The sequence below is a fragment of the Alternaria ventricosa genome (assembly GCF_023758065.1).
Source record: "Alternaria ventricosa strain BMP 2768 chromosome Unknown scaffold_12, whole genome shotgun sequence".
NCBI lineage: Eukaryota > Fungi > Ascomycota > Dothideomycetes > Pleosporales > Pleosporaceae > Alternaria > Alternaria ventricosa.
The window spans coordinates 981,616-1,007,562 of record NW_026055692.1 but is presented as its reverse complement, the minus strand read 5'-3'; the positions used below and the strand labels follow the sequence as shown (position 1 = coordinate 1,007,562).

The 25,947-nt window shown below is 52.7% G+C and overlaps 10 protein-coding genes across 10 annotated transcripts; 6 read left to right on the top strand and 4 right to left on the bottom strand.

Moving 5' to 3' along the window:
- Nucleotides 1-2,380: 2,380 nt before the first annotated feature.
- On the top strand, nucleotides 2,381-3,253 carry J4E93_007193 (uncharacterized protein; the record flags this gene model as incomplete). The annotated part of the gene is made up of 2 exons (XM_049345103.1): nucleotides 2,381-2,385; nucleotides 2,458-3,253. 2 exons carry the CDS (start codon nucleotides 2,381-2,383, stop codon nucleotides 3,251-3,253), a joined length of 801 nt encoding a protein of 266 aa, XP_049198028.1.
- A 774-nt stretch (nucleotides 3,254-4,027) lies between these two features.
- J4E93_007192 (uncharacterized protein) lies at nucleotides 4,028-4,600 on the top strand (the record flags this gene model as incomplete). Its single annotated transcript, XM_049345102.1, has 1 exon — nucleotides 4,028-4,600. The coding sequence occupies one exon, from the start codon at nucleotides 4,028-4,030 to the stop codon at nucleotides 4,598-4,600; it is 573 nt and encodes a 190-aa protein (XP_049198027.1).
- A 299-nt stretch (nucleotides 4,601-4,899) lies between these two features.
- J4E93_007191 (uncharacterized protein) lies at nucleotides 4,900-6,544 on the bottom strand (the record flags this gene model as incomplete). The annotated part of the gene is made up of 2 exons (XM_049345101.1): nucleotides 4,900-6,353; nucleotides 6,406-6,544. The coding sequence occupies 2 exons, from the start codon at nucleotides 6,542-6,544 to the stop codon at nucleotides 4,900-4,902; spliced, it is 1,593 nt and encodes a 530-aa protein (XP_049198026.1).
- Nucleotides 6,545-9,779: 3,235 nt separating this feature from the next.
- J4E93_007190 (uncharacterized protein) lies at nucleotides 9,780-10,954 on the top strand (the record flags this gene model as incomplete). The annotated part of the gene is made up of 2 exons (XM_049345100.1): nucleotides 9,780-10,188; nucleotides 10,242-10,954. 2 exons carry the CDS (start codon nucleotides 9,780-9,782, stop codon nucleotides 10,952-10,954), a joined length of 1,122 nt encoding a protein of 373 aa, XP_049198025.1.
- Nucleotides 10,955-11,460: 506 nt separating this feature from the next.
- On the top strand, nucleotides 11,461-15,017 carry J4E93_007189 (uncharacterized protein; the record flags this gene model as incomplete). Its single annotated transcript, XM_049345099.1, has 4 exons — nucleotides 11,461-11,909; nucleotides 11,962-12,368; nucleotides 12,775-13,732; nucleotides 13,871-15,017. 4 exons carry the CDS (start codon nucleotides 11,461-11,463, stop codon nucleotides 15,015-15,017), a joined length of 2,961 nt encoding a protein of 986 aa, XP_049198024.1.
- Nucleotides 15,018-15,483: 466 nt separating this feature from the next.
- J4E93_007188 (uncharacterized protein) lies at nucleotides 15,484-16,629 on the top strand (the record flags this gene model as incomplete). The annotated part of the gene is made up of 1 exon (XM_049345098.1): nucleotides 15,484-16,629. The coding sequence occupies one exon, from the start codon at nucleotides 15,484-15,486 to the stop codon at nucleotides 16,627-16,629; it is 1,146 nt and encodes a 381-aa protein (XP_049198023.1).
- An 83-nt stretch (nucleotides 16,630-16,712) lies between these two features.
- On the bottom strand, nucleotides 16,713-18,013 carry J4E93_007187 (uncharacterized protein; the record flags this gene model as incomplete). Its single annotated transcript, XM_049345097.1, has 2 exons — nucleotides 16,713-17,770; nucleotides 18,007-18,013. 2 exons carry the CDS (start codon nucleotides 18,011-18,013, stop codon nucleotides 16,713-16,715), a joined length of 1,065 nt encoding a protein of 354 aa, XP_049198022.1.
- A 308-nt stretch (nucleotides 18,014-18,321) lies between these two features.
- On the bottom strand, nucleotides 18,322-20,988 carry J4E93_007186 (uncharacterized protein; the record flags this gene model as incomplete). The annotated part of the gene is made up of 2 exons (XM_049345096.1): nucleotides 18,322-19,121; nucleotides 19,710-20,988. The coding sequence occupies 2 exons, from the start codon at nucleotides 20,986-20,988 to the stop codon at nucleotides 18,322-18,324; spliced, it is 2,079 nt and encodes a 692-aa protein (XP_049198021.1).
- Nucleotides 20,989-21,634: 646 nt separating this feature from the next.
- Nucleotides 21,635-23,095, bottom strand: J4E93_007185 (uncharacterized protein; the record flags this gene model as incomplete). Its single annotated transcript, XM_049345095.1, has 1 exon — nucleotides 21,635-23,095. One exon carries the CDS (start codon nucleotides 23,093-23,095, stop codon nucleotides 21,635-21,637), a length of 1,461 nt encoding a protein of 486 aa, XP_049198020.1.
- A 1,349-nt stretch (nucleotides 23,096-24,444) lies between these two features.
- J4E93_007184 (uncharacterized protein) lies at nucleotides 24,445-25,786 on the top strand (the record flags this gene model as incomplete). Its single annotated transcript, XM_049345094.1, has 2 exons — nucleotides 24,445-24,540; nucleotides 24,626-25,786. 2 exons carry the CDS (start codon nucleotides 24,445-24,447, stop codon nucleotides 25,784-25,786), a joined length of 1,257 nt encoding a protein of 418 aa, XP_049198019.1.
- Nucleotides 25,787-25,947: the final 161 nt, after the last annotated feature.

Genomic DNA, 25,947 nt, shown 5'->3' with positions numbered 1-25,947 from the left:
TGGCTGTCGAAGGCCTATCGCCGCTAACTTCATTGCATGAGATGAAAGCTTTCACCCACCGATTGAAGATTCGTACATTTGTACAAATCTTTTCACGGCCTCTGCGATCATACTCTTGCGCTCGTGGAGGGTAGCAACTGTTGAAGGAGCGATCACTTGATGGGTAGGTGCTCCTGGGTTAGTGCTAGTTTATATGGTCAGGTACCATCACATACTTCAATACATCACTCTTACACTCGAACAGCAATATCGGTAAATATTACCCACCCCCGCGTCGTCACATCATCTCAAATCTTAGGTATGTCAATCTGCCCCACTTTCGCTCGACGGAATGGTTGCTCATACATATATAGTACCGCTACCACCACTCAATTCGTTGATCACTTCGACCGCGCCGTCGCGATAATCGTTCGATTTCCTTCATCTCGGGATGGCGTCACCGGACCACGAAGACTACCAGCACATGCTGGAACACCTACGGGAGATCGCGCGGAACTGGTCTATGGAAGACGTGACTCAGATCTTTCCGCAGCAGCTATGGCCAATGAGGTGGGATGATGACTCCGCTTCAGCGCGATCGATGGCCCGCACCATACTGGCGATATCGCGCTACAGGGTCGATTATGACAACGTCTTCGAAGTTGGCAGCGGGACCCGCCCGTCTGACGGCCCACATGCGCCGCTGATCGAAGAGGCTCAGGAACGGCGCCGAGCTTCTTTCTCGCCCCCCGCATCTCGCCGTCCGCTAACCGCCGACATATCAATACCCACCATCCCCACTTCCACTCCAACCTCATGACCAAGGCCGAGGATCACGCTATGATGGACGCAGTCTCTCACTACAATATCGACCACTGATAGTGCTCTCCTGTCTTGTGCTTCCCGGCGACTCGGCAGGCGATGGTGCAGGACTGAAATCCGAGCCAGGTGTGGCAGCGTTGTTCAACGAGGCCCGGCGACTCGGCAGGCGATGGCGCAGGACTGAAATTCGAGCCAGGTGTGGCAGCGTTGTTCAACGAGGCCCAGCGACTCGGCAGGCGATAGCGCAGGACTAAAATCTAAGCCAGGTGTGGCCTCGTTAAACAACGCCTCAGTTGATGAAGGCGAGCAGGACATCTTAAAACAAACTCTACAAACTGCAAAAGATCTGCATTAGCAGCAGCAGCAGCCTCTTGCCTAGCTCTCTATTTTCGCTCTTCTACCTCTAGCATAAGCTGCAAGTACCTTCTTCTACTCTTAACTAATAACACTAAACTAGCGTCGCAAACGCGCAAGCAAGAAGAATGCATAAAAGGCCACTACGCATAATACAGAATAGGTATACAAGAACGAGCCCTACCGCAGTTTAGTCTATAGTATATGTACTTCTGCCTTTAGTATGCGGTTACTGCGCTCTAAGTCCCGCGCTCTCTTAACTAGCGCTTCTTACTCTATTTTCTATTTACTTTAACACTTGCTAGTAGCTTTATAGTTCTTCTTAAGATATATAGCCTACGCTAAGCCTAGCTCGCCTTCTCTGTGTAATAAGACAAATTTGCGCCTACTAGAATATAATAAGCAAGCTCTATGTACCTTTAGTCTTTAAGCGCTTTTAGGTTATTCTTAGTATATTGTCTTCTGTTCGAAGTGTTATAAGCATGTTCTTATATGTCTTAAATTCTTTCTTATAACCGCTAAAATCTAGAAAGTTAAGGCGATCTTTAATTTCTTTAACACCCCGCTTCCGCCCGGCGACGCGTTAGGGCGCAATATTAGCATCGAAACTTTTAGCCCCCCGCCTTCTTAGAGGTTAAGGGCGCTCCTGTATTGGCCGATAATGCGACTCTCTACGAGAACTCATCTAGCCGGCGCTTAGACAGGGCGGGCGGGACTACTCGTAAGTCGCGACAACAGAACTTTAACTATGTTAGCACTCTTAAGGCTCGCAACTCTAAGCTTAAAGCTAAGGTTAAAAAGTAGAAGAGTATTGCTATAGCTTATAGATACAGCAGACAATAAATGTCCTCGTCTCTCTTATATAGTTCCCGCTGGCCTGGGCATTGGCTGGTGTACTAGGTCCACGCTCTGGTGATACCGCTGGGCTTCTGCTCACTCTCGTACGTCCACCGACTCGTCGTTGTTCGAATTGATCTTGTGTCATGGGAACTCGTGGCTTCATCCTCCCCAGCAGGGAATGGAAAGGTGGATTCGGTAGCCCGTTGATCCTTCCTTCCAGGCTAGCGCCGTGCAGTCCTATGACCGGCATCTTGCCGATAGCGTTGCTAGGCCCAAGAAAGGAAGCTGAAGGCACAGGAGTACGTTGGTGAATGTCCTCGACATCAGACGACTCGTGAGATAGCGCCGGAGAGCCATCGGCCGGCTCGTTATCGTTGTTCAGAAAATGACGTCCTGCTCTCATCGCTTGCAACATCTCTGGAACGTACTCCGGGGTCTTCTCCCCGCTTGAATCTCTGCCAGTCTCTTCATTCTGAACGTCTCCGTCTGGGGAGAAGCCATTACCAATGTTGTACAGTCTATGAGCCTCGCCCAGAGTGCGATGTGCGTCGTGCAAATCGCCTGGGCGGACATCTCCGATGCTATCGGCCCGGTCCTCATTCTTGGGCCGTCCAACACCTCTACGTTTGCTCCTCCTGTTCTTGATGGCGGCCACGATTTCCCGTTGTATCTCCTCGATGTTGATGGCGACCTTGGTCATCGCGCTCAAGGCTGGATAAAATTCATGGAACCAGCGTTCCAGGTCCTCTTCGTCCGGAGGCCAGATTTAGCCGATGAAAGGCAGCCAGCAGAAGGTAACCCAGCTGCGTCACAAGAGCGTAGAGCTCGTACCCCGGTCGAGCGCCCGACCCGTCAACATGAGCCGTCCCGCTCGCCTCATCCGAGCGATGGCCAGACAGGGTCTCGCAGGTCTCGCAGCGGCACGCCGCCATGGGAGCGCCGTCGACGGGAGCGACGTCATCGTCGGAGAAGAGAAGCGTCTGAAGTATCCTCAGACGACAATGAAAGACGGCTCCGCGCTAAGCGAAAGCGGGATGTTGAAGACATCGGAGAGCGCATTGACTCCCTCAACTTTGGCTACGACTTCGCGCCTCAAACGCCAGAAGAACAGCTCATGAAGTACGAGATGGAAGCTGAAAGTGCCCGATTCCATGCGAAGCGCTTCAAATGTCAAGACGAGAGGCTCTTCGCAGAGGGTAGAGCGAGGATTGCGCAGCGCATGGCGGATCTTCAGGAGTCCCAGATTAGGGGAGCCTAGAGAGGAGTTGCTGCTGACAAAGATGTTTCGTAGGTTGTAAAGTACGTTTCGAGATGTCCTGCTCGCCTTCAGCGAATTCACGGGAGACGGATAGGTGGTTTCGATCGATGCGAAGGCGCCGGGCTGGCGGCTTGGCCGTCGTGCACCGCTAGGAATTAGCGCTGTAGTCAGCTTAATGATGTATCGCGGAATGAAATAGCAATAGCTACTGCATTGTCGTCGCGAAAGTTGTGTGAGAGTTCTCGCTGGAGTTCCTCGAATGGGATGTAGGAGGCAAAGGTGGCAAAACTCATGATCTTCCCGGGCGCCGACACGAGGCCCCCTCTACGTCGCACGTGCGACAACGTCCAATCTCATATCAATCACGACGTCGGCCTCATCTTGAAGCTGTAGCGATGGCCTTTCTTCTCATGTTTGTGCAACTCAGTGAATATGAATAATCGCATCATCTCCAAAGGGCAAGCAGCTGTATCGCGGCAATCTCCAGCGCGAGGCGGGGAAGGGCCGAGTGACCTAAAGCGGCAACGTTATGCGGCTCCGCACCTCACATCCACAATACCATCAGTATTGCCTGCGGTCGCACCACACAATCAGGCGGCTCTTTCTTGATCGGTTGCGCAGTCCCGTGAGGGGGTGATAGTCTCGATGTGGAACGCAGACCCGTATATAGTGTGCGCCTAGGTACCTGAGTATCTGCGACTTTGCATACCCTCCAGATAACCTCAAACAACCACCTCTTATTCCAAGTAAATCGTCAGTGCATTAGTGTTCATAATGCCGTCCATCCACCCCGCCATCGACAACGGTATCAAGAAGGGCGATCCCAACTTCTCCGGCGGCAAGCTCTACTGCCATTGCCCCACCAAGAAGGTCGAAGTTACCCTCGCTGGCAACGTCGCGCACAACCACGCCTGCGGCTGCTCGAAATGCTGGAAGCCAAAGGGCGCGCTCTTCTCCGTCGTTGGTGTCATTCCTAAAGACAACGTCTCCGTAACCGCCAACGGCGACAAGCTGCACATCATCGACGAATCAGCGGCCATCCAGCGCAATGCCTGCAAGCAATGCGGCGTCCACCTCTTCGGTCGCATCGTCGTCGACCATCCATTCAAGGGCCTGGACTTCGTCCACGTTGAACTCAGTGATAAGAAGGGATGGCAAGAGCCCCAGTTCGCCGCCTTCGTCAGCAGCATCATCGAGCAGGGTTTCAATCCGAAGGAGATGGACGCCGTACGAGAGAAGTTCAGGAAGGAGGGTCTGCAGACATATGATGTGCTTAGCCCAGCGTTGATGGATCTCATCGCCACCTACACGGCGCAAAAGAGCGGGAAGCTGTCTTCGAAGTTGTAGGGTTGGGTTGCATGGTTCGGCGTTCCTGGTGTGGTCGGTGGGGATGGTGTATTAGTAGATGACGTGGAAGACTTAGAGCTCGGCTTGGTCTCATAGATGTTCAAGAAAATCGTGCACCTAAAGGACTGGCGAGTGCGGGATATGTGGTGTTATATTGCATGCGACTGAGCACCGTGATCGCGCGCTAAACCTCTCCACAGCAGGAGACACGCATTACCAATTATGGTCATAATATCAGGTGAAAACAGTTTAAATGATCGAGTTTTGAAATGTGAAAACGTTCATTAAAAACTGGGTATCTACAAAGCCGCACACTCCTGCTGCGTAAGCGCATTCGCATTAATAAACTCCACCTTCGACTCCCCCACCTCAATATCAAACGTAGAATCCAGCCCCCTCTCACTCAAAACCGTCGTCGCAGTGTAATACACATACTCCGCAGTCTCCTTGCCCGCGGGCTTCATCTCGACAATCGTTGGCGTAAGACGAGGAATGACAAGGCCCTGTACCTTGGTCTTCTTCGAGACGTTGAGCTGTGGTGTAGCTCCGGTCTGGAGGAGGGATTTTGAAACGGCTGCAGTGATGGTCATCTTCCATTCGCCTGTTGTGGTGTCCTTGGCTGTGCATGATTGCGCTTCTTGGTAGAGGACGTCGGGGTTGATGGGGTAGCTGCCTGTGCCGCCGTTGTCGTAGGTCTTGTCGTTCACGCGGATGGTGAAGGCGTCGAAGGCATCGGTGGCGTTGAGTGTCTGGGTGAATTCGAACCACTGGAATTTCTCGTCTAGATATCCTGAGGACGTTCCTAGTTTGTACGTAGCGCGGTTGGCGACAATCTCGGCGGGCGCGCTGCCATTGCGCGAGACTGGGATGAGAGAAGCTGTGAGGGTGTTGCCGTCGCGGCCGGTGACTGGTGTGATTCGGACACGAAGACGTCCTGTTAACTCGACTGCTCCATCCTTGAGTTGGTATGTTGTGATGTAAGGACGGATATCGGCTGGCTCCATGGGCTCCGTTAGTGTGACATCTCCTGGCACGAGGTGAATCAGTTTCTCGAAGGCAGCTTCACACTGCGACTTGAAGTAGGCCTTGTCTGCAAGCTTGCGCATAGTCGCGTTGTCGTCGGCAAGGAAGATGCGCTTGTCGGAGTTCAACGTGTTGTTGGCGTTGACGACCAAAGGGTTCGCTGTCGAGTTGTTGAGGTACTCCGTTACCACAGCGTTGTCCATCACTCCGCTCGTGGTATCGAAAGTCGCCTTGTTCTCGGCGGTAACGGGACCGGAGACGATCTCCGGGTGATCGACTGAGTGAACACCACCAATGCTGTGACCACAAGCAATCAAAGTGATCATCTCCTTCTCTGTAAGACTGGCAGTTTCAAATCTCTTCCTTGTGGTGTCGAGATCGGTGTGCGCTTCCGGTACGCCTTTGATACCAGCCTCTGCCGCGTCCTTGCGGCCCAGTCGTAGAGGCACGCGCATGTCAGCGCAACGAGCCACAGACATGACTAACGACAAGGCCAAAACGTCGGCTGCTGAGCTTCGGATGTTGACTGAACTGGCCATATCGGATAAGGTGTTGTTCAACGCGGCACCGAGATTCTCTGGTCTGTCGAGTTCGTATTGAATCGAGGCGTCCAAGCCTCCGATCCCAGTTGAGGCATCGTGGGTGACAGCGTCGTGGAAGTTCGTTCGCACCCATTCTGCGGCCTTTTGGATGCCTGGTTGGCGAGCGCCGAATGAGCAGGTCTGGACCTCTGTTGTTGTGTAAGTTGCAGGAGGGATAAAATGGGGAGTATGGATACGTACGATCTGAGAGTTCTCCGTTTCTGATGTAACCAGATTGCAAATACAAGAGGTCGTCGAGCTGGTCGTACTTGCTAGGCCAGACGTATGCTTGACAACTCGGCGCAAGCAGCGCGAGGCTGATTAGTTGGTTTCTCCTCATGATTAATGTGTTTGGATGTTCTAACGGAGGACTAAACGAATGTCGAATGATGATATTGAAGACCGTTGCGCGGAGAAGCGGTATATAAGGCCTCTAGAATGCGAAATGCTATTAAAGGGTATCGGTACGGGGCTTCTTAAACGGCGCATGATCAATGCGCATACGGGAAAGGCTGCCATAGTGCCCGTTGCGGCGATTAAGTTCGTGTTCGGAATACGATGTAGGATGGAGCATGGAAGATGTGGGGTTGCGGTTACTCTCACCGAGAAGCTAAGCACAGCTTCGTCTAGAAAACGATCTTAGACCGTCTTTATCTAATTTTGGCATCAGAAACCCCATGCACGATTGGTATTTTCTTCGAGCCAATTGGTCCTGAAAATCTCCGGGTTGTGCACGCGACAAGTGGTGGTCTGGGTTCGCCTTCTCTCGGCGGGATTGCCGACAGATGCAGGGACCTATTGATTTGGTGGAGCATTCGACTTGAGGACTGTACAGTCTGTTGAGCACTACGACGACCGAAAGGCGTGAGTGTTTGCTGTTACTGCTTTCCAATCTGTTCGCGACTACGCACGAAAGCTCCATCGTGTAGCTTGCGATGCCGTTCGTTATTGGGGTACCGCGCTCGCCTGACCTCCGAAAAGGGGCATCATCTTATACCGAGGCATGATAGCTAGCAAGGCTATGCATGCGACGTCCCCATTCTTCTCTGCTTTTGCTTATCGTACGAGGAGCGCACTAGTCCAATGTGTTGAGCGACGACGCTTCGGCTGGTATCAAAATGCATGCGCAATGTTGTTCCTTCCACGTTTGACAGCTTCTGGCAGGTGCGACAGCTGACAGCTGAAGCCTGACATTATGATCCCGTGTATTGGGAAGTGATAGTGACGCGAAAAGAAGAAGCGTCGCTAGTTCGCTAGCTTTCTCCAGTGGTGGAGGGATGCCGGTGATTTGACGCAAGGCACAAGGTTTGAGTGAAGCTGGTGGGAGCTCTGAGCGGAAAGACCCCAGGGTGCGGCTTGGCGGAGTCAGCTGAGTAAGCAAATCCCTCCCTCTTCCTCCAGGTCTGTCATCTGCCCACAACGAAGAGACAAGAATCATCGAATGATCGAAATATTGCTGTATAGTTCTGTACTCATTCACAGTCGATTGTTTTGCCTTCCACTCGATTCCGACGCCTCGACCTTGCATTGAAGGTGTGAAGGGCGTAAAGAGCTCGCCTGACAGCAAGCCAGATTGGACATCGATGGAACATTCATGATTCACTGTTTAGAGACAAACATCAAACAAGCTTTTTCACTTGTTTACAAGCTGTCCTTTCATTTGATGTACATCGTCCGACCCATCGTCTCATCACGAGATCGGGCGGATGTACCTAACTAGGGTCCAGCCACGGCTCCTTATAAGATTTACAATGAATATATTATATACGCAGGTCTTCAAATGTTAAACCGATGATGCGAGTCGAATACACAGCCTCGTGTACGAACTATACGATGTGCTCCTGGCAAAGCGTAGGTAGCACGACATGCAATTCCGCGATGCATCTGGGCAGTCGCTTTCACTGTTGCGAGCTCGAGATTGAAACGCAGGTACATCAGTTCGAGTGAATGTCGAAATACGGGCTGCTGTGCGTTCAATCTTCATGCATACGGTCCGATGGCGACATTGTTCAGTCACACACCTCTCCTCGACGCGATATGGTCTCGCCAGCTCCTATATGATCGCAGTCTCGTACAGCAGTTGGCGACTCTGCACTTACGACCTCACTGAGATCTGTTGAAGTGCAACCACGACCGTCAGGTACTTCTGTTCATCGAAATCTACCATGACACCCAACGCGCAGCGGTCACGGTCTTCGACCCCCGAACCGGTTATCAACGCGGTAATCGAGGATATATGCAGACTATGGGGTCTCGACGATGCCTGGGAAGCGCTTCCGTACGGTCTGAGCTACAAACACGTCAACAAAGCCAAAGGATGCCTAGGATGGGGCGAGGATTTCCTCGTCCTCCTTCGAGATCTAGCATTCCTCACACCAGGCAAGCTGAAGGAAGTACAACGAATGATTCAAGATCGAATTCATCTTGGCCGGGGAACGAAGGCGGGTCGCCCTACAGGTGCCATGAAAGAGGATATCCTGGCGCTGATTATGTACTTTCGTCCTGAGGAACCCATACCTGCGAAGCCTGTCAAAAAGGCTACTGGGAAGAGGCCTGGACAGGATACCCGACAACAAAACCAGCAGGACACGTCGAGGACAGATCGACTATCTACCCAGGCCGGTGACAGCCAGGGAACAAGTTTAGCAACTCGGCAACCCCAGCAGAATGCTCATGTCGCTTCAACTCGGAGGACCCAGCCTCGAGTGGCTACATCCAACACTGCTGCTAGGCCTAAGCGTAAACGACGTCAGCACGAAGACCCTGATGGAGATTACAAGCCGCCCAGGTCCAGGAGAAGACGTCAGTGAACACTTAGCCCCAGGAGCTTTGATTCTGCCGGCACACTTGGTTGTCATCTTGGCTTCGGGCTGTGTCACTGTCATAATTTCCCAGCGGACGTTTGCGATACTGGCCACCGCACTCTATCATGGATAGAGAAAACGAATCTCTCACGCGTCAATGAACGGCTGGTGTTGGTACGAATTGGGCCCGACGGGGGCTCTCGTATGTTGGAAAGATATAGAGAGGTTCGAGATACCCATATGCGAAAAGAAGCAATGCATGGGCAGGTGTGAATTACCCATGTGATCTTGCAATGTAATGTCATGAATTCCAAGCTCTTTCTGGCGAAGCCGCGGGTGCTTTTAAGAAGTATAGCAGGTCACGCATCGGAGTGATGTATGCGTGATGAGTGTCGCAAGAGGCTTTAGTAGCATTATTCAGCTACGCCGGATAGTCGTCCGAGGTGTGCAAGTCGTCCAGCCGCCAGGCCCGCGTGTTTGGACAATTTTGCGTGCTCAGAAACGGGTTGCGAGGTCGCCGGACTAAACGCGGTGCGTACCAAAATGCGATTCCCCTAAGTCGATAGGGGAAAGTGTTGGAAAAGTCGAGGTACAGATGTGGGGTAGTTTTGGAGATCATGAGCTAGCCTCGCCAAGGACCTCGGCTCAGATCCTCAGGACCTGCCGCCCCTCAACAATCACAGGCAAGCGGCACACCATCGTCATCGCGTTATAAGCTTCTAGTCCCGCAATGGAGCTCTCTTCATCTCTGTCGACACTGCCACGAGCGCAATGGTGGACCTCACGCAACACCCCGTAAAGGCCATCTATGGACTTGGCGCCCTGGGCTTCGAGCTCGTGCGCTTCCCTATTATACTCATCAAGTTCCTCGTTCTTGGTCGCCAGCATCCTAGCTGGACTCTTCGACAGGCTATCACCGTGCATGCCTTCTTTTCTGGTCTATGGCACGTGTCGAAGGTGCAGGTTGCTACACCTTTACCCCTGACACCGGAGCAAGAGAAGGAGCGCTTTGTAGTCATCAAGCCGGCGAAGAACGATGCATACAAGGGGCCATTGAGAAGCAACAAAGATGTTGTGCCTGTGGAAATCGGGGCGACCTGGTTTCCTGCGCCGTTGACCACGGGCAGCGATAAGAACACTAAGGTGGTCCTCCATATCCACGGCGGAGCTTTCGTCACTGGTTAGCAAACAACCTCACTATGCTAGAGGTCTATCAAAGCTAACTGGATCTAGGCGACGGACGAACAGCAGCCAGCGGACCCATGGCAAAGAAGCTCCTCAAACATACACCAGCCACACACGTCTTCTGCCCGCAATACCGCCTCTCCACCCTGCCCGTCTCGAAGACGTCGAACCCGTTCCCCGCCGCCCTCCAAGACAGCCTGACATCATACCTATACCTCCTGAACGACCTCAAGATCTCGCCGAAGAACATCATCCTGTCCGGAGACTCAGCAGGCGGCAACCTCGCCATCGCGCTCCTCCGCTACATCACCGACTACGGCTCCGAACTCGGTCTACCCAATCCCTCCTCCGCGCTCCTCTGGTCACCGTGGACCAACCCCGCCGATACTTCTGGCTCCTACGTCCACGACAACCGAAACTATGCGACAGACTACATCTCCCCGCCCTTTACGGCATGGGGCACGACCGCGTATGCGGGTGAGGGTGGGGATAAGGTGCTGTCGCAGCCTTATGTCTCTCAAAAGAACAGGACCTTCAAAACCGAGGTGCCCATGTTTGTGAATACGGGCAGCGGAGAGGTCCTATACTTTGATATTGTGGAGTGGGCGGAGAAGATGAAGGAGGCGGGCAATGATCTTCAGTTGGATATTGAGGAGAATGTCCCCCATGACATCCTTCTTCTTGGTCACCTTCTAGGGTTTAATCAGGAGGCTGTGAATATGGCTAAGCGGGCGGGCGAGTGGTTGAGGGGCAGAGTATGAGAAGCAGGGACTAGAACATCGCAAGGATGATGCGAACGGCTCGTCGTAAGTATCTTCTTGCCTACCGTCTGACTAGTTTATGGCTTCATTCACTGCGCAAGTAATTCAATAATGACACTGAGCGCGTTGTTGGTTCAACATATGTGCCGCGCGATTTTTATTTTTCGCGGTATGCCTTGCCGTTCCGCTGGCAGGCGCACCTGGACATCGCCAAGCAGGAGAGCTCGTAACTTCCAACCGTCACCAACCGAAATCGCCTCATCCTACCGGAATAACGCTGCATGAGAGCATCATTCTGCCTTGTTAAACTGCACGCAGTATGTTGTGCCACCACTGTTGTGCTCGCGTCGAATCACAGGTCGCCACACGTCAACACAGCCCTCAGCCTGATGATGGCGAGGCCTGAAACAGCTGAGTAGCTGCACCACTTCAAGCTATGAAACCGAGGCTGGCCCCGTTTCTCTCGGCTACGCCTACAAGAACCATTCGAAACAATCAGTATCAGAATGGCAGAAGCTCTTGTTGCCATTAGTCTCGCCGGAAACATCATCCAATTCATTTCTTTCAGCTTCGTCCTCGTTTCGAAAACGAAGGAACTTTATGAGTCCGCGTCGGACGCATTGGACAAAAAGGTCGATCTCAAGATCATATCGCAGGACATCAGGGCTCTCAGCAGTGGAATAACATCACGCGCCGGCGCCGGCGCCCCCGCGCGATTGTCTGAGATTGCTTCTCGCTGCAATATCATTGCTAAAGAGCTCCTGGACGCAATCGCCAAACTTGACGAGGAAAATGTGCCAGCCTTCGGAGAATCACCACGAAAATCACCACAAATATGGCGGAGCTTTCGGAAGGCTCTCAGATATGTGTGGAAAAAAGAATACGTTGAAGAGTTGAAAGCAAGACTGGAATCGCTCAGAGACCAAGTGACAATGCATCTGGTCTCCGACACATGGTAATTGCCCTTGACATTATCTTACCATCATGGTTACTGAAGATGCATCTAGTGACAATCAAGTTCAGCTCGTGGACTTACTGGACGATTTCAAAGTGCAGAATCGGCGGTTGGGTTACCGCATCACGTCACAGATCCAGGCCTTGGACTCACAGCTTCAAGGCATTCAGAAGGACGTCTCAACCCTCCGCGGGAATGGCGTCTGGGGAACACTCAACGACGCTTTCTCTGGGTTTTCTTCGGAGGTTCACCTAGTGTCTCGGTGTCACGTGCTCATCGCAAGTCTGCGTTACGATTTCATGCAGGTACGACAGAGTGCCATTAGGGATGCTCACACAAGGACCTTTGCGTGGATGTACAGTCCCGGTATGCGTGATACTCTTGTTCTGCAATCGGGTACCGGATTCACCCAATGGCTACAACGTAGCAGTGGGATATACTGGGTCACTGGAAAGCCAGGTGAGTTCTGGTCGCATTCTTCATGCAAGTCGGTAGCTGAATGCTACTCTAGGTTCAGGAAAATCAACGTTGATGAAATACATTTACGACCATGGCGAGACTGTACGCAATCTCCGGATTTGGTCTGGAGATGCACCGTTAGTAAGAGCATGCTTCTACTTTTGGACACCGGGTCAACAGATGCAGAAGTCCTTAGAAGGACTTCTTCAAACCCTCCTGTATCATATACTCCGTGCTTGCCCCGAATTGGCTCCTGTTTTGTGCCCTGGAAGATGGGATGCTGGATCACAGCCACATCTCAATGGCAACGCTTCACGACTTTCGTGGACGCTCTCCGAGCTACGAGAATCATTTGCTTTGTTCCGTACCCAAACCTCAGTGACCACCAAATTTTACTTCCAAGTAGACGGTCTTGACGAGTACTACGGAGACAGTTGGGAAGTCATAGAGACACTGCGAGACTTGTCTGAAGCTCCAAACGTCAAACTTTGCCTTTCCAGCAGGCCCTGGAACTGTTTCAAAGATTCTTTTGGTAGAGGCAACCCGCATGTCCTCCGACTATACGAATACACCAGACCAGACATAGAGCTGTTTGCCCGCGAAAACCTGCTATCCAACCGCCCCTACATGGACTACGAACCGACCCTCTTCGACGATCTTGTACAGGAGATAGGAGAACGAGCACAAGGGGTGTTTCTCTGGGTTCGCTTAGTAGTCAGATCGCTTCGCAACGGCATCGACAACGAGGATTCAATTCCTATACTGCAAGAGCGTTTGCGTACCATACCATCCGATCTGGAAGAGTTCTTCGAACAGATACTGGGTTCTGTGGAAGGCGTGTATCGAGGCCGAATGGCTGGGACTTTCCTTGCTGCCATTCGAAGTCCTCATCAACTGAAACTGATACACTATTACTTCCTGGAACAGACCGACACAACCTTGGAGCTCAATGTGCCCAGCAAAATATGGCAGAACTCCATAATACAAAGATGTGCTGAGCAAACTGAAAGACGGCTGAATGGACGGTTCAAAGGTCTTTTAGAGGTCGCTTCACCGGCCGAAATCAGCGCGCAGACCAGAGTCGACTTCCTGCATCGCACGCTGAGTGACTTTCTTGCTACAGAGCGCATGAGGCAGAAACTTCAGTCCTGGGCCTCTAATGAGCTGAACGTCTTCACTGCAATAAGCCGCGCTTTAATCGCCGAGTCCAAGTTTGTCGCGGTATCTTCACCGCCCTCTTTATACAAGCTAGCCGTAGAATTGGCTAGCAAAGGCGCGAAAGAAACAGGCAACACAGCTCTGTGTTTCGAAGTCATTGAACACGCTGAGCGGGAGAACGAGCGAATGATGTGCTCGCACTCAGAGTGCGGGCTAAACTGTTTCATTCTCCGATTTGCAGCTTCTCTTGGGCATGCAGACTTCTTGAACTATCGAATGCTCAAGAAAGGTGCTACGTTGAATCTCAATCGCATTCTCAGACACGCAATAGCATGCCCGGTTAGCTCCGATGAAACATACGACTCTTATCCACCCTCGACTCATACGAGCCTCGCCATATCTTGCCACTCGATGGACTGGCTCCGCCCAACTCTTTCCGCCCCTATCGGTAAAACGCCCTTACCGTCGTTGGTGATCGCACTGTTTGGACTAGGAGCAGACCCCAATGCTATCGTGGACGGCACATCTCATTGGGCCGTTCTAGTAGACGAGATGATCAAGCGGTTGGGCGACGAGCAAGAGGAGCAATGTTGGGCTGTCCTGGAAATTTTTCTCGCGAAGGGTGCCGACGTGAACACGGCGGCAGAGCGATGGACCGTCCTCATAGATCGCATAGAGACTGGATCAGAACACAGCCTCCGGAACGCGGCAAGGTACTTCAGATGCCTCTTCAGCTATGGACTGGATCCAAATGCTATGAATCGAAACACGACACTGACCAAGCACTTCCTACGGATGTTAATACGAACCTCTTTCTACCTCGAACAGAAGCCACGAGACATGCAGCACGAACTCTTACGCAAGTTTCTCAGAGTCGGCGCTGATGTCTCCATGGTCTACATGGATAGAACACGTCATGGATGGTTCCAAGCTGTGTGTCCGGATTTGAAACGGCAGTGTCCCTTGTCTTTATTCTCTTTAAGAGTAATGCAATACCGTATCTTCCTCGAACACGGATTGGATCCCAACATTGACACTCAGACTGGTGTCACCATATGGAGGGGATTGCTGTACTCTATAGGTGCTGCCATCAAGCAACGCCTGTACGGTGTTTTACACATCCGACCCGTCCGCGACATGGTCCTAATTTCATTACAATATGGGGCGGATCCCCATGTCATCACAATCCAGGGCATATTGGCTTGGATGAAGAGCTGTGAATCAGAATTGTCAAGTAGTAGCGTTGAAGATATCCAACAAGCGCTGCGAAAGGAGATCGAACACAGAGAGCGCCAGACGATGTTGCAACCTCATCTCGAATCGCGATCTGATAGGCTATCAAGAACAGGAACGCGAACAGGAGCTAAGAGATCTCCAAAAATCGAGCCCCCTCTTTTGCGGCAGAGGATGCGGCAAGGTGAGAAGCGTGACCATGAGGATATGTCTCATGGCGGAAAGATTGTGCGCTCCAAACGCCGTCGTTTCGGTTGAGACGCTGAAACTATCGTAGTACAGATATGTAATCCATCTATAGATGAGGCTGGGCAAGTTTGCGATTACTTAACCTTGGTCGTGGTCAGAATTGCAGTGATCGTAAATGAACATGAGAAGTTGTCAACTTTAGGGAAAGTGTGGTGAGAATGGCGCTGTTCTTTCCTCGCGGATTATTAGACTATCAACCTTCAATCGGTGTAGGCTTCCACGCTGTGGAGAGAGCATCGTCCGTTTAGCAAGGGCTGTCCTTTCTGGTTCTAGTTCTGACATGACGTCACATCGTTACCAGAATATCGAATGGCACAGCCTTTGTAGTTGCCACCACATTCACGATTACCTTCTTCTAGTCAGAAATCTTTCGGTTTCATTTTCAGCTACGTGATCATTCTCTTCAGCCTTACACGTTTGTCCCTCGACGATCGGCCGGGCCTGCGTTGCACATAACACGAAGCGTGCGCCCACCATGACAAGGAAAGCCACACCTAGCAACGGCCTATCCCTCCGGTTTGAGGCAGACGAGCCGGAACCCAACAACAAATTCCAGCTGAACCGCAAACAACGTCGTAGCCTTGGCCACCTCATAGTCACAACTCCAGAGACAGAGCGCCCGATAACTCTATTTTGCGCTGGTCTTACTGTTGTTGGAAGAGGACGAAACACTGTCCTACAGGCATTAAGGTCTGGATTGTTCGAACTCGTGCAATCTGGCAAGGAAGATGCAGGTGTTGTTATGCTGCTATCTGTCACGTCACGTCAGAAAGGCCAGTATAACATACCCTCAACGTCATTCCCACAGTATCGGGAAGTTTCGATTAGCGTGTTGACTGAAACAACGCATGTTTTGTGGAAAGAGGTCTTGCGACCAGACTATACATACGGTTTACGGTTGTCGGAGAAAGCTGGTGAGGTGTTCGCATGTTATACGGATGAATTGGAAGGTGGAGCTGAGGACCTTTCATCAGCGCAGAAGCTGCCCGTTCATCGTGAAGATGGTGGCACATACTACTTCACCGTTTACGACGATCCAGCGCCTCCAAAACTCTTCGCCAGGTTGGAGATGCCCAGCAAAGCTTATCTCAATGGTCCAGACCCCTTCACCCTCGTCATCGAGTACACAACCGACAGCGACGAGCCCTTCGTGTTTGATAAATCACGCTCTCCACTTTCAGTCACCAATCTCTGCACCGGATTCAATCTGCACTGCATCGACCAACTGATTGACTGCCGAGACAATGATACCAGGGAGAAGGTTGAGTGGGGTGCCGTCTTTGTCTGCTACGATTACGATCCCCATCCGATATTTCCGGACGATGATGACTTTGTAGAGATTTCGGCGGGGAAGCCGTGGCGATTTGAATGTACTTTGGAACAACTGGGCAACGAGATGGAATATGTTCGCAGTATGGAAGGGCTGAAGGCTGGTCGCACGTATAAGGCTCGGGTTCATGGGCCTCCGAGATTTAGTCGGTGGCAGTATGGAAGAAAAGAGGATTTGCTGGCTGGGACGCGAGAAGAGAAGATGGAGATGTGGGAGGTAGACATGGAGAAGTTGGGTTACCTGGATGTGAAGAGGATTGAGGAAGGCGTGTATTTTGAGAATATTGCGTGAGTAAGCGGTCAGTATCCTTGCGACATGCGATGACTATTTGAAGTATAGATGTTGAAACTCGTGATACATTCTTACTTCATAGCCTACGCCTTAAGACTATCAGCATACTCCCTATAAATTTGTTCGCAACTCTCATCAAACAACAACCCCATCCTCGTCGCATTCCCAAACTCCGCAGTCTGCGGCCAACTATCCAGCAACCTTTTCGCTTCCTCATCCACCTCCTCCCTCAACAGACTCAGCTTCTCCTTCCCAACTACCGCCTCGAACGCCGCGTACATGTCTCCAAGGGTGACACTGATGCCAGGCATATATACCGCGCGGATATGCGCCGGCATAGCATCTGAGGGCGCCTTCATGACGCGCACAAAGTTCTCGATCATGACGCGTGGCGAGCAGATCATCTGGCGCGCTGAACGGTCGCTGATGGGGACGATGCATTCGAGCCCGGCTAGTGGCTCGCGGAGTAGGCCGCTTAGGAATGCTGCTGCAGATCGCGAAGGCGCGCCTGGACGGACGACGACCGTGGGTAGGCGCACGGAGAAGGCATCGATTAGACCGCGGCGGTTAAGATCATCGATGTGCTTCTCCATTATGGCCTTGTGTGTGCCGTACACGCCTATCGGTGTCGCGGGGGTATCATCTGTGATGGGGCCTGTCGCCGTGTAAGGCGGTCCATACACAGCCTGGGTCGAAGCGTAGACAATGCGGGGTTTGGTAGGTTGTTGCAGTTTTGAGATGGACGTAAGAACAGAAAGCGTTGCGTCTAGGTTGACTTTGGTAGAAAGCGCGGGGTTCTCTTCGCAGCCGACTGACATTATGCCGTGGAAGAGGAAGATGGCTGACCATTGTGGGCGCATGGAAAGGAGTTTGTTGATGTCTGATTGCGATGTGAGATCTCCAGCTGTGAGCTCTAGGTTGGTTGCCGACTCTGAGATGCCGGCTGGCCTTTGGGGTGTGCGAAGGTCGGTCAGGACGATGTTGTTTGAGGATTCCTTTGCCAACTTGGCGGCGAGCATAGGGCCCAGGAAGCCGGCGCCGCCGGTGATGAGGATGTTGTTCGACATCGTCGGTGCTCTGCTCTTCAAAACTCTCGGATCAGGTTTGAGGTAATCGGGACTTCGATTCTGGACCTCGCGATCTCGGGTTGGGAGCTATGCAACGCGAAGAAGGAATCGAGGGTACAATGCTTGCACAAGAAAGAGGTGGGTGATGATAATGCGATGGACATGCAGCCAGCTGAACATATATACGTGACAGTGTTGCGGGGATCGAGGCGAGTCATGCTCGTCTCGAGGCAGACCTGCTCGCTACGAGCCACAACTCAGATACGCTAGCCCCAGAGCCTCCGGGAGCCGCATCTTTAGCCTGGGGAACCCCACATAGTGGTCTCTTACGGCCGCTCAGCCATATTCAAACAGGATGCCGGCGGTTTAGAAATGGCTTTGTGGATGACTGCTTGAAAATCCCCACTGTGGTATGTTTTCGCTAGCTTTTTGCTCATATGCCACTCACTCATTAGCGGCGCTCTGCAGGGATTGACGCGCCCGCGGAAGAATTCGTCGCGTGGAAGCTTTACCCCTCTCGTTCTTTCGACGATGATGGATTACCTCTTGGTATGAACAGTGAGATGAACAATAATACGAACTACTCTCTCGCAGCAGCATCAAGTCAATACGGCATACATTGCGCTCACGAGAAGAAGTCAATGACAAGCGCATTGAACATCTCCGGCTTCTCCCAATAACACCAATGGCCACCCCAGTCCACCGTCACTCCCTTCGCGAGCCCTTCCTTTTCGCCTCCATTCACCAGCTCCACCACCTTAAGCGGTCCAGCAGCCGGAAAACATCCACTTCGGCTACTTGCTACTACCAGCACCTTGGTTTCACTACCGCTCTCTGGTCCGAAAGCATGAGCGATGGGATGTCGCCAGTCATTCGCCGTATGATCAGCCATTAGCTTCCCATACCACCATCCATCGCCCTTTAGAGCCTCAGCCAGGAAGAACGCTTCGTCATCTTCCCACTGTGACGAATCCGACCGAGGGTCTCGGGGTCGCGGATGAGATCTGTAGCCCAAGCACGCGGCGATGGTACCAAGGTGCGCCTCCTTCGGATTCGCAATGAGTGTCTTTTGCATCGCGTTTAGCGCTTCTAGATTGTTGCATCCTAGATTGCCGAACTCAGGACCCCAATCCTCAAGATAGTTCTGCAGTGGCGCTTGGTCCACGAAAACCATGTGTGAGAATGCGCCAGTCGTGAATAATTCGCTGTAACTCCATAGAATAGCTGCACCCAGGCTTGTGCCTATGGCTTTGATGGTGCCGTCGCGGAAACCGAAGAACTCAATCAAGTTCTTGAGATCCATCGCTAGGCGTGCCACGTTGTAGCCGGCTTTTGGTTTGCCGGAGTCGCCGTGGCCGCGCAGATCGGGTATGATGACATGGTGAGCTTTTGTGAGTGCGGCAACATTGCGCTTGAAGACTGCGCCTGAACCCGTGAAGCCGTGCAGCTAGCGACCAATGTCAGGCCTGATGGCGGTACGCGCTCGAAAGCGGGGAGCTCACCAAGATCAAGGGAGCGGCACCGGGAGAGCCATATGTCTCGTAATGGAGATGAATACCATCGTTGGCTGTTATATCCGGCATTTTGCAAGGTCGATATAGCGGGGTCTGTCAATGAGACGAATGGTATGCATGGACCGTAGAAAGTGCCCAGACTGCTTAGTAAGCGCGGTCATGTCGCAATGAAGTTTAGCGTCCGAAAGGCTCGTCGCCGCACGTGCCTTTTTAGCTGGCCAGAGTGCCAGGTAGTCGCAATCCAACAATAGCTCGGCAAGAGTTGTCAAGACTGCGTGGTCATTTGTAAAAGCGCCCATAGGTCGATTATGTAGCCCTGGAGGTCATAACCAACTCCAAGGAGAATCAAGCGGCCAAGTCCTGCTACCCAGCTCATAAAACCTTTCAATCAGCTCCGGCCCATGCCTATCCCGCCCGACACGTCGAAAAGCTTCTGCCATGAAGTCATCTGGCCTCCAGACTTGCCCGACAGAATAGTAGAGCCGCCGCACGTTAGCACCATCTTCGTTATCGTGCCCATCCTCTTTTATCCCAGGTGCATAGTACGATATCTCCCAGTAGCCTATGTCGTGGCCAAGCTCCGTTTCTAGCAGAAAATGTTCGAGGGCCGGCATCTGTTGCACCGCCTTTGCGAAAGCCGTGACAAACGGATTCAAGGTCTTTGCGTCTTCACGGTCGCGAAACTGCACGATACTGCCGCCCCACTGCTCCTCAATCTCGCCTGGTGGTGTTCCGTCAAAGTACCACTCCCCAGACGGGGCGGCCATATTGAAGAAGACTGTCAGCTTCTTGAGGGTCGGCCAGCTAGGCATGGAGCTTGTCTCAAGGCTTGGAGGCCAGAACAGAGTTGAGTCCACATAGCCGTTCAGAACAAGAGAAGTCAGGTTTTGCGAAAAGTTACGCAGAGATACGCTGAACGGATCGTAGAGTGCGCCTGTTGGTATGCGCGAAGGCTCTGCCACGCGTTGGTCCGATGCAGGGTCTTGATTGAAGGTGATCTCAGCCGCACAGCATTTGTCAAGCTTAGTCTGGTTGAGCATCCTCGCGAATGAGGCCCTGCTTTCCACGTTAATGGACGTGTCGTCTACCTCTCCGAATTCCCAGTAGAAACTCTGCAGGTTGGGTAAAAATGCAGCTAGACCTGGTCCGACCACAGGTGCCAGCTTCCGGAAAATGTGGCCCGTAATGCGGAGATATACGATGCTCGAGAGCGTGGGTATCCTTTCCGGTCTGGAGAGATGGAGGTAGGAGTTTTCCCATCGTTCTTCGAAAATGTCTATCCCTCGCTTGTGTTGTGCCATTTCAAGCCTGATTTGGTTCCAGTCACGAAGATCGGTCGGGGAATATGCACCGTGTAGCTGTAGTCGTAGACCATGTACCAGGCCTGCATCTTCCCACTTTCTCACTAAGGAAAACAAGTCTATGATAGCTTGGGTGAAGGTTTCATCGTTGCATCGTTGTTCTTCTATCGACTCAACACGTCCACAGCTTTCTTCCGAGTACTCTGGTAGTGTAATCGCGAAGGAAAGTCTCTTTAGATATTTCGGACGATTGCCGGTCATCATGACCTCGAGCTGACTCAGCTCATGGCTCTTGATTGACAAACGATGGAACGTGACGAATTCCACAGCCTTTCTCCAGCGGCTAGAGATTGTCGCATACGGTGGGAGCTTAGAGTGGTCTCCCTGTTGTTCAATTATTGGGGCCTGTGACTGACCAGAATAGCGCTCTAGACACAAGACGATTTTGTTGATGAGCTCCTGTGGTAGCGTATCCATGACGCCGTCCAATGTTGCAATGGAATATTTGACAGTGGCGGTGTGAATACTTATAGATACAGACGCGAGTATGGGAAGCAGGAAAGATAGAGTCTGTGTACCTGCCGCTGCCATGTATCTCCGGAGCAGTGCCAAGAGGCTAGTACTAGTGCCGCGCACGGCCGCGTCTATGGCTGATGCGCGGTTCTCTACATTCCAAGGTAAGCACGCATCATCACAACACTCCAACGCCCACCCACAACCATCGCGGTCTGCAACCCCCGCACGTCCACGGGAGATGTGAACAGGAACTATGCAGCCTACATCAAGCCCACGAACAACATTTTGCTAGATACGAAGGCAATGTAGACGTCAGACATTATTATTATGCTAAAATTGATCCCGATAAATGGGACCACAACATGGAGATACTCGGCTCCGAATGACACATCCTACCACTCCACGAACGCCATCGCTAGTCATACAGAGCTATCCAGTCACTAAAGATACAAACACTTGATAAGAAAGAAACAAGAAAGCACAGCAGCCACTTTGATTCGTACCAGCTCGGAAGGGAAGTGATGCAAACCCCCAACAGCTTGGTACTGGGCATCTCTTGCTCATTGTCCCCTGACACAGTGTCTCTATATGGTTGCCCCGCCGTGATCTAGGACTCCGCAATGTACGGGTACACCGGTACACCGGACCCGTAACAATACCCATCCTGCAGGTTATCCCAGGGCAGGCTTTCCCGTGGGGGCCAAACCTCTCCTCCCGAAGACGGCGACTTGGAATGAAACGTCAGAGACGTGAGTTTCTGACCAGTCTCGCGAGGCGACGATTCGCGGCTCTGGCGCGAAGACGTTGGTGAGAGTTCCGGAGGAGAGGTTGGCTGGTCTTCAAGCCAACCGAGTACCTTTTGGCTCACTGTCTCTGTGAGGGGGTTGCCGATGTTGTCAAAATCCTGGCCGTTGAAGGTGTACTTGACAATACCGGGGTCAGCGAACGAGGGTGCGTGGGAAGGGCGCTTTGTAGAGGCGAGACGAATCTCAGCCTCAACGACCTCCAGGGTACGAGAAAGAACGGGCTTCTTCGTTGACCTAGCACCGGAGGTGGGAGACATGTAACCCGTGGAGATAGGAGCGCTAATCCTAGAGATGCCTTCCGCCTCGACTTTCGCAAACAACTCGTCGAGAGGGGATGAAATTGTCAAATCGGCTTCAGTCAAGCCCGTCTTGATCGGCGTGATCTCAAAGCCGTTGTCGTCGAAACACTTTCGAGTCGGCTGGCCGATGAGTGCCAGCGCCCACTCCAAGTCATGAACCTCCTCCTGATGGAACTCAGCGTCAACAGACACCCTGTACTTGCAGCGGATTGCCCTCTGGCGCGGCGTCTCCATGTTTTCGTACAGCGCGGCTTCGAGAGCCTTGTTCCGGGCGACAACACCGTAGGCCTTTTCAAACGCTTTTGCGTTTTCGGTAGGCCATCCGGGGGCAGTGTCTTCCTTTGTGAGTGTGATTCCGACGGTTGGGGTTTGGGCGACCATGATTTTTCCGAAGAGGAATGTTGGGGCGGTAGGGTTGAGTATGCTGATTTGTGAGGTGTTGGGGTTTGGAGGAGATGGAGCAGTCTTGGGATAAGATATACTGTTGGACTTCTGTTCGAGTTTGGTTGGGTCGTTGGCTACCTTGGTTGGAGAGTTGGCTTTGTAGCCAGTAGGAACGTCTTCGAATACAACCACGGGCAAATGTGCGCAGACTTGCGGTAGAAGCGCAGCGGTCTTGGTACCGGTGGTGCGAGTTCCAATGGGGACCTTGGTGTTGGTGACAGCCTTCTCTTGAGTGGCCGACTCGTCTCGAGAAAGATCGGACGACTCCACGATGACCTGCGCAGAATCCTTTACCATGGGCGCCGGTCCTGCATTTCCAATAACATCCTCTCGTACGGGTACAGTCTCGTTGATAACGATGGTAGCGACCGGCGCATACGAAGCCTTGTTCGCGGTAATCTTCTCGGCGGCAGCGGTGCGCTTCGCCAGCGCCCTCTCTTTCTGCGCCTTCTTGTGGTTCTTCAGGCCCTTGTTCTTCTTGCAAGCGATGTCGCCGGCAGCGTCCTTGCGAGGAGCCATGATTGCGACTCGCAGTGAGTGTGTGACTAAGTGTTGTCAGGGGTGCTTAACATCACCGGCTCAAGTCCGGACTTACATATATTAGTAACAGAGTATAAGCGAGAGTATGGTACAGCGTTCAAGACCAGAGCGAAGACTTCGGTTCAAGAGAACTGGATACGCGCAATAAAGCGAGCGACTATACGAGGGGGTGGGACGAATGTGGCGAGCCTTGTCCAGTGCTGTCGGGTTGCGGGCGATGGTGTTGCGCGGGTAAGATAACTCGGGGTGGAGCGCAAGCAGGTTGAGCGTACGCTGGCCGCGGTAAGGCGACTCTGAGTGCTTCAGGCCGTAGTAGACACTAGTGCTGCGAGAGTGGAGGTGATGTAATAGTGTGAACAATCGCGTCCGTGCGTTGAGACAAAGTAACAGTGAAAGGAACGACAGTGTGACTAAATGGGCATTGTTTGACAATCACATTGTTCACGACGTTCTGGTCATCTCGCGGAGTAGGCCGAAATCACAAAGGTAGAAGGGAAACGATAATGTCTTGTGATATGTGCTATCAGGTTTTGATTCGTATCGAACGAAAGTATAGAATGCAGCCGCTTCTGATCGATGGGGTATTTGCGTCACCGCACCGAAGGACTGATGATACCAAACTATGGGTTGTTGGGTGCAGACGTGAGCATGAGCTAATATGAATATACCTCGAGATTACTTGACATAGGAGTGTTTGGATGCGTTTACGGCAATGTAGTCTGGAGGGAAACATTGTGCCGGTACAAGAACGATATCTATAGGTATGATGAACTTCCCTGCCGTACGACATCATCGCCGACTGTGATGCAGATGGGGCTCGATTGCTAGCGCTGAACCGTGTGAAAACATGAGAATGAAGGTAAAAGCGCAAGTAGTCGCTATGAGGACAGGTAGATGTGCGCGGTTTGTAAACCACCATGTATGTTGGTGCGTGTTGGTGTGTTGCGGTAGTGCTTGCAATAACTTGGGAGAACCGCGGAGTACGTGTGCGTGCACGGTGCCTAGGAAAGAATAAAAGCCCTGGAGCCTACGTCAACGTTGGGTCACCTACCTTGTATACTTCTAACTTGATGTAGTCTGCAGACCTATTCAGCTTTTTTTTCTTGTATGGGGTGCGTCTGCCACTGAACCATGGACGTGGAGCCTGGAAGGACCCATCGGGCCTAGACTGCAGGTGCGGGGAGGTGCTCCCGCACGGACTTGCCAGGTGCCAGGGTTCCTGCAAGTAATTCGGCCATCCGCAACGACCCAAGACTCTTCACATCGCTAACTCATCGCCCAATACCTCGTTCTAGATACTATTTCTAGCACTACTCGTTATTGTCAACATGCTCAAGTCAAAATGGGCAACCCAGCCTGACGAGGCGGAGCATTCAGGAGCGCCCGAGGTCACCGTCGCTCAACCAGAACCAGCGCCAGTGCAGGTATGTCGACTGGTACTTTTTTTACCCCTGATATCTCTCCTGTTACAGTAGTTATATACCCGGTGTGATGACTAACTCCCACCAGATGGACAACACGTCGTACGACCCCGCTTTCGACGATCCGTCAATAGATCCATTCGCTCAGACCGCAAGCACAGACGATCTCTTCTTCGACGACGACATTACGCCTATCGCCGAGCCAGTCGTTGAGCAAAATCCCATCGAGCTCCAAGCTTCCGCCCCCGAATTCGTTCCTGAGGAAGTACAACCACCGACCGCACCGCAGGCACACCTCGCCCCGCATGCACCTCGCGAACCAAGGAACGCCGACAGAGGTCGCGGCCGCGGCAGAGGAAGGGGGCGTGGACGAGGCCGTGGCGGGAACAACACCGACATTCGACTAGAAGAGAACGGAAAGAAGGCCCCTGAGGCTCCGAAGGAAGCTGCGCCGACCGTGGCTGCCACTACCGATGCCGCAGACAACTCAGCCCCTCCCTCCGCACCCACCGAGCCCAAGGAGAAGACCACACACGCCGTGCGCGGTGATAGAGGCCTGACTGGCGGCCCTGCACGCACGCGCCTGACAGAAGAGGAGCTCAACACGAAGCTAGCCAACATGCGCATCAAGAACGAAGCCCGTCAGAGCGCCCATGCTCGCGCCGAGGCCGACAAGGGCAATTTCGAGGCACGAGAGGCTGTCATGCAGAAGCAGGATATCGAGCGAAAGAAGGCTCTCGCGGAGAAGCAAAAGGCAGAGCGCCAGAGTCGCCAGCAGATGATGGGCGAGCGCGAGAAGAACCGCCAGCGCAAGCTCAATGCGCAAATGGGCAGAGAGTGGGACTTTGAGAAGGAAGACGGCTTCTCCGGCACTGGAGACGAGAAGCGACGTGGCGCTGCGCGTGGCGCGCACGGTGGCATCGCACCCTCAAGACCAGTGAACAACGGTTACAACGCAAGCGAAGATTACCATGAGCCTGCCGGACAGTCTAGCCGCGGACGAGGCAGAGGTAGAGGCCGTGGCAGCAGGGGTGGCCGCGGCGACTACCGAGGATCCGATGAGAGGCCGGCAAACACTCGAGAGAAGCGCGACAACGTCCCGCCGTCGGCATCGGACTTCCCAGAACTACCCTCTGCCAAGGGTAAGGCACCTGCAGAGGTGAAGGAGAAGGTGAAGGAGACAGACGACTTTGGCCTGCCATCACCCATGGAGAAGGGACGCAGCTGGGCTGACGAGGTCGGCTCGTAGGAAGAGCAAGAGAAGGAAGAAGCGCAAAATTGGGTGACCCGCTTACAGGAGCGCCATCGGAGACAGCATGTCGAAGGCCAATACACTCACAACAAGCGGACAGGCCCGCATCCCGCCTTTATGTCTGATGCAGAATTTGCGGCTCTGCCAGACTGGAAGGA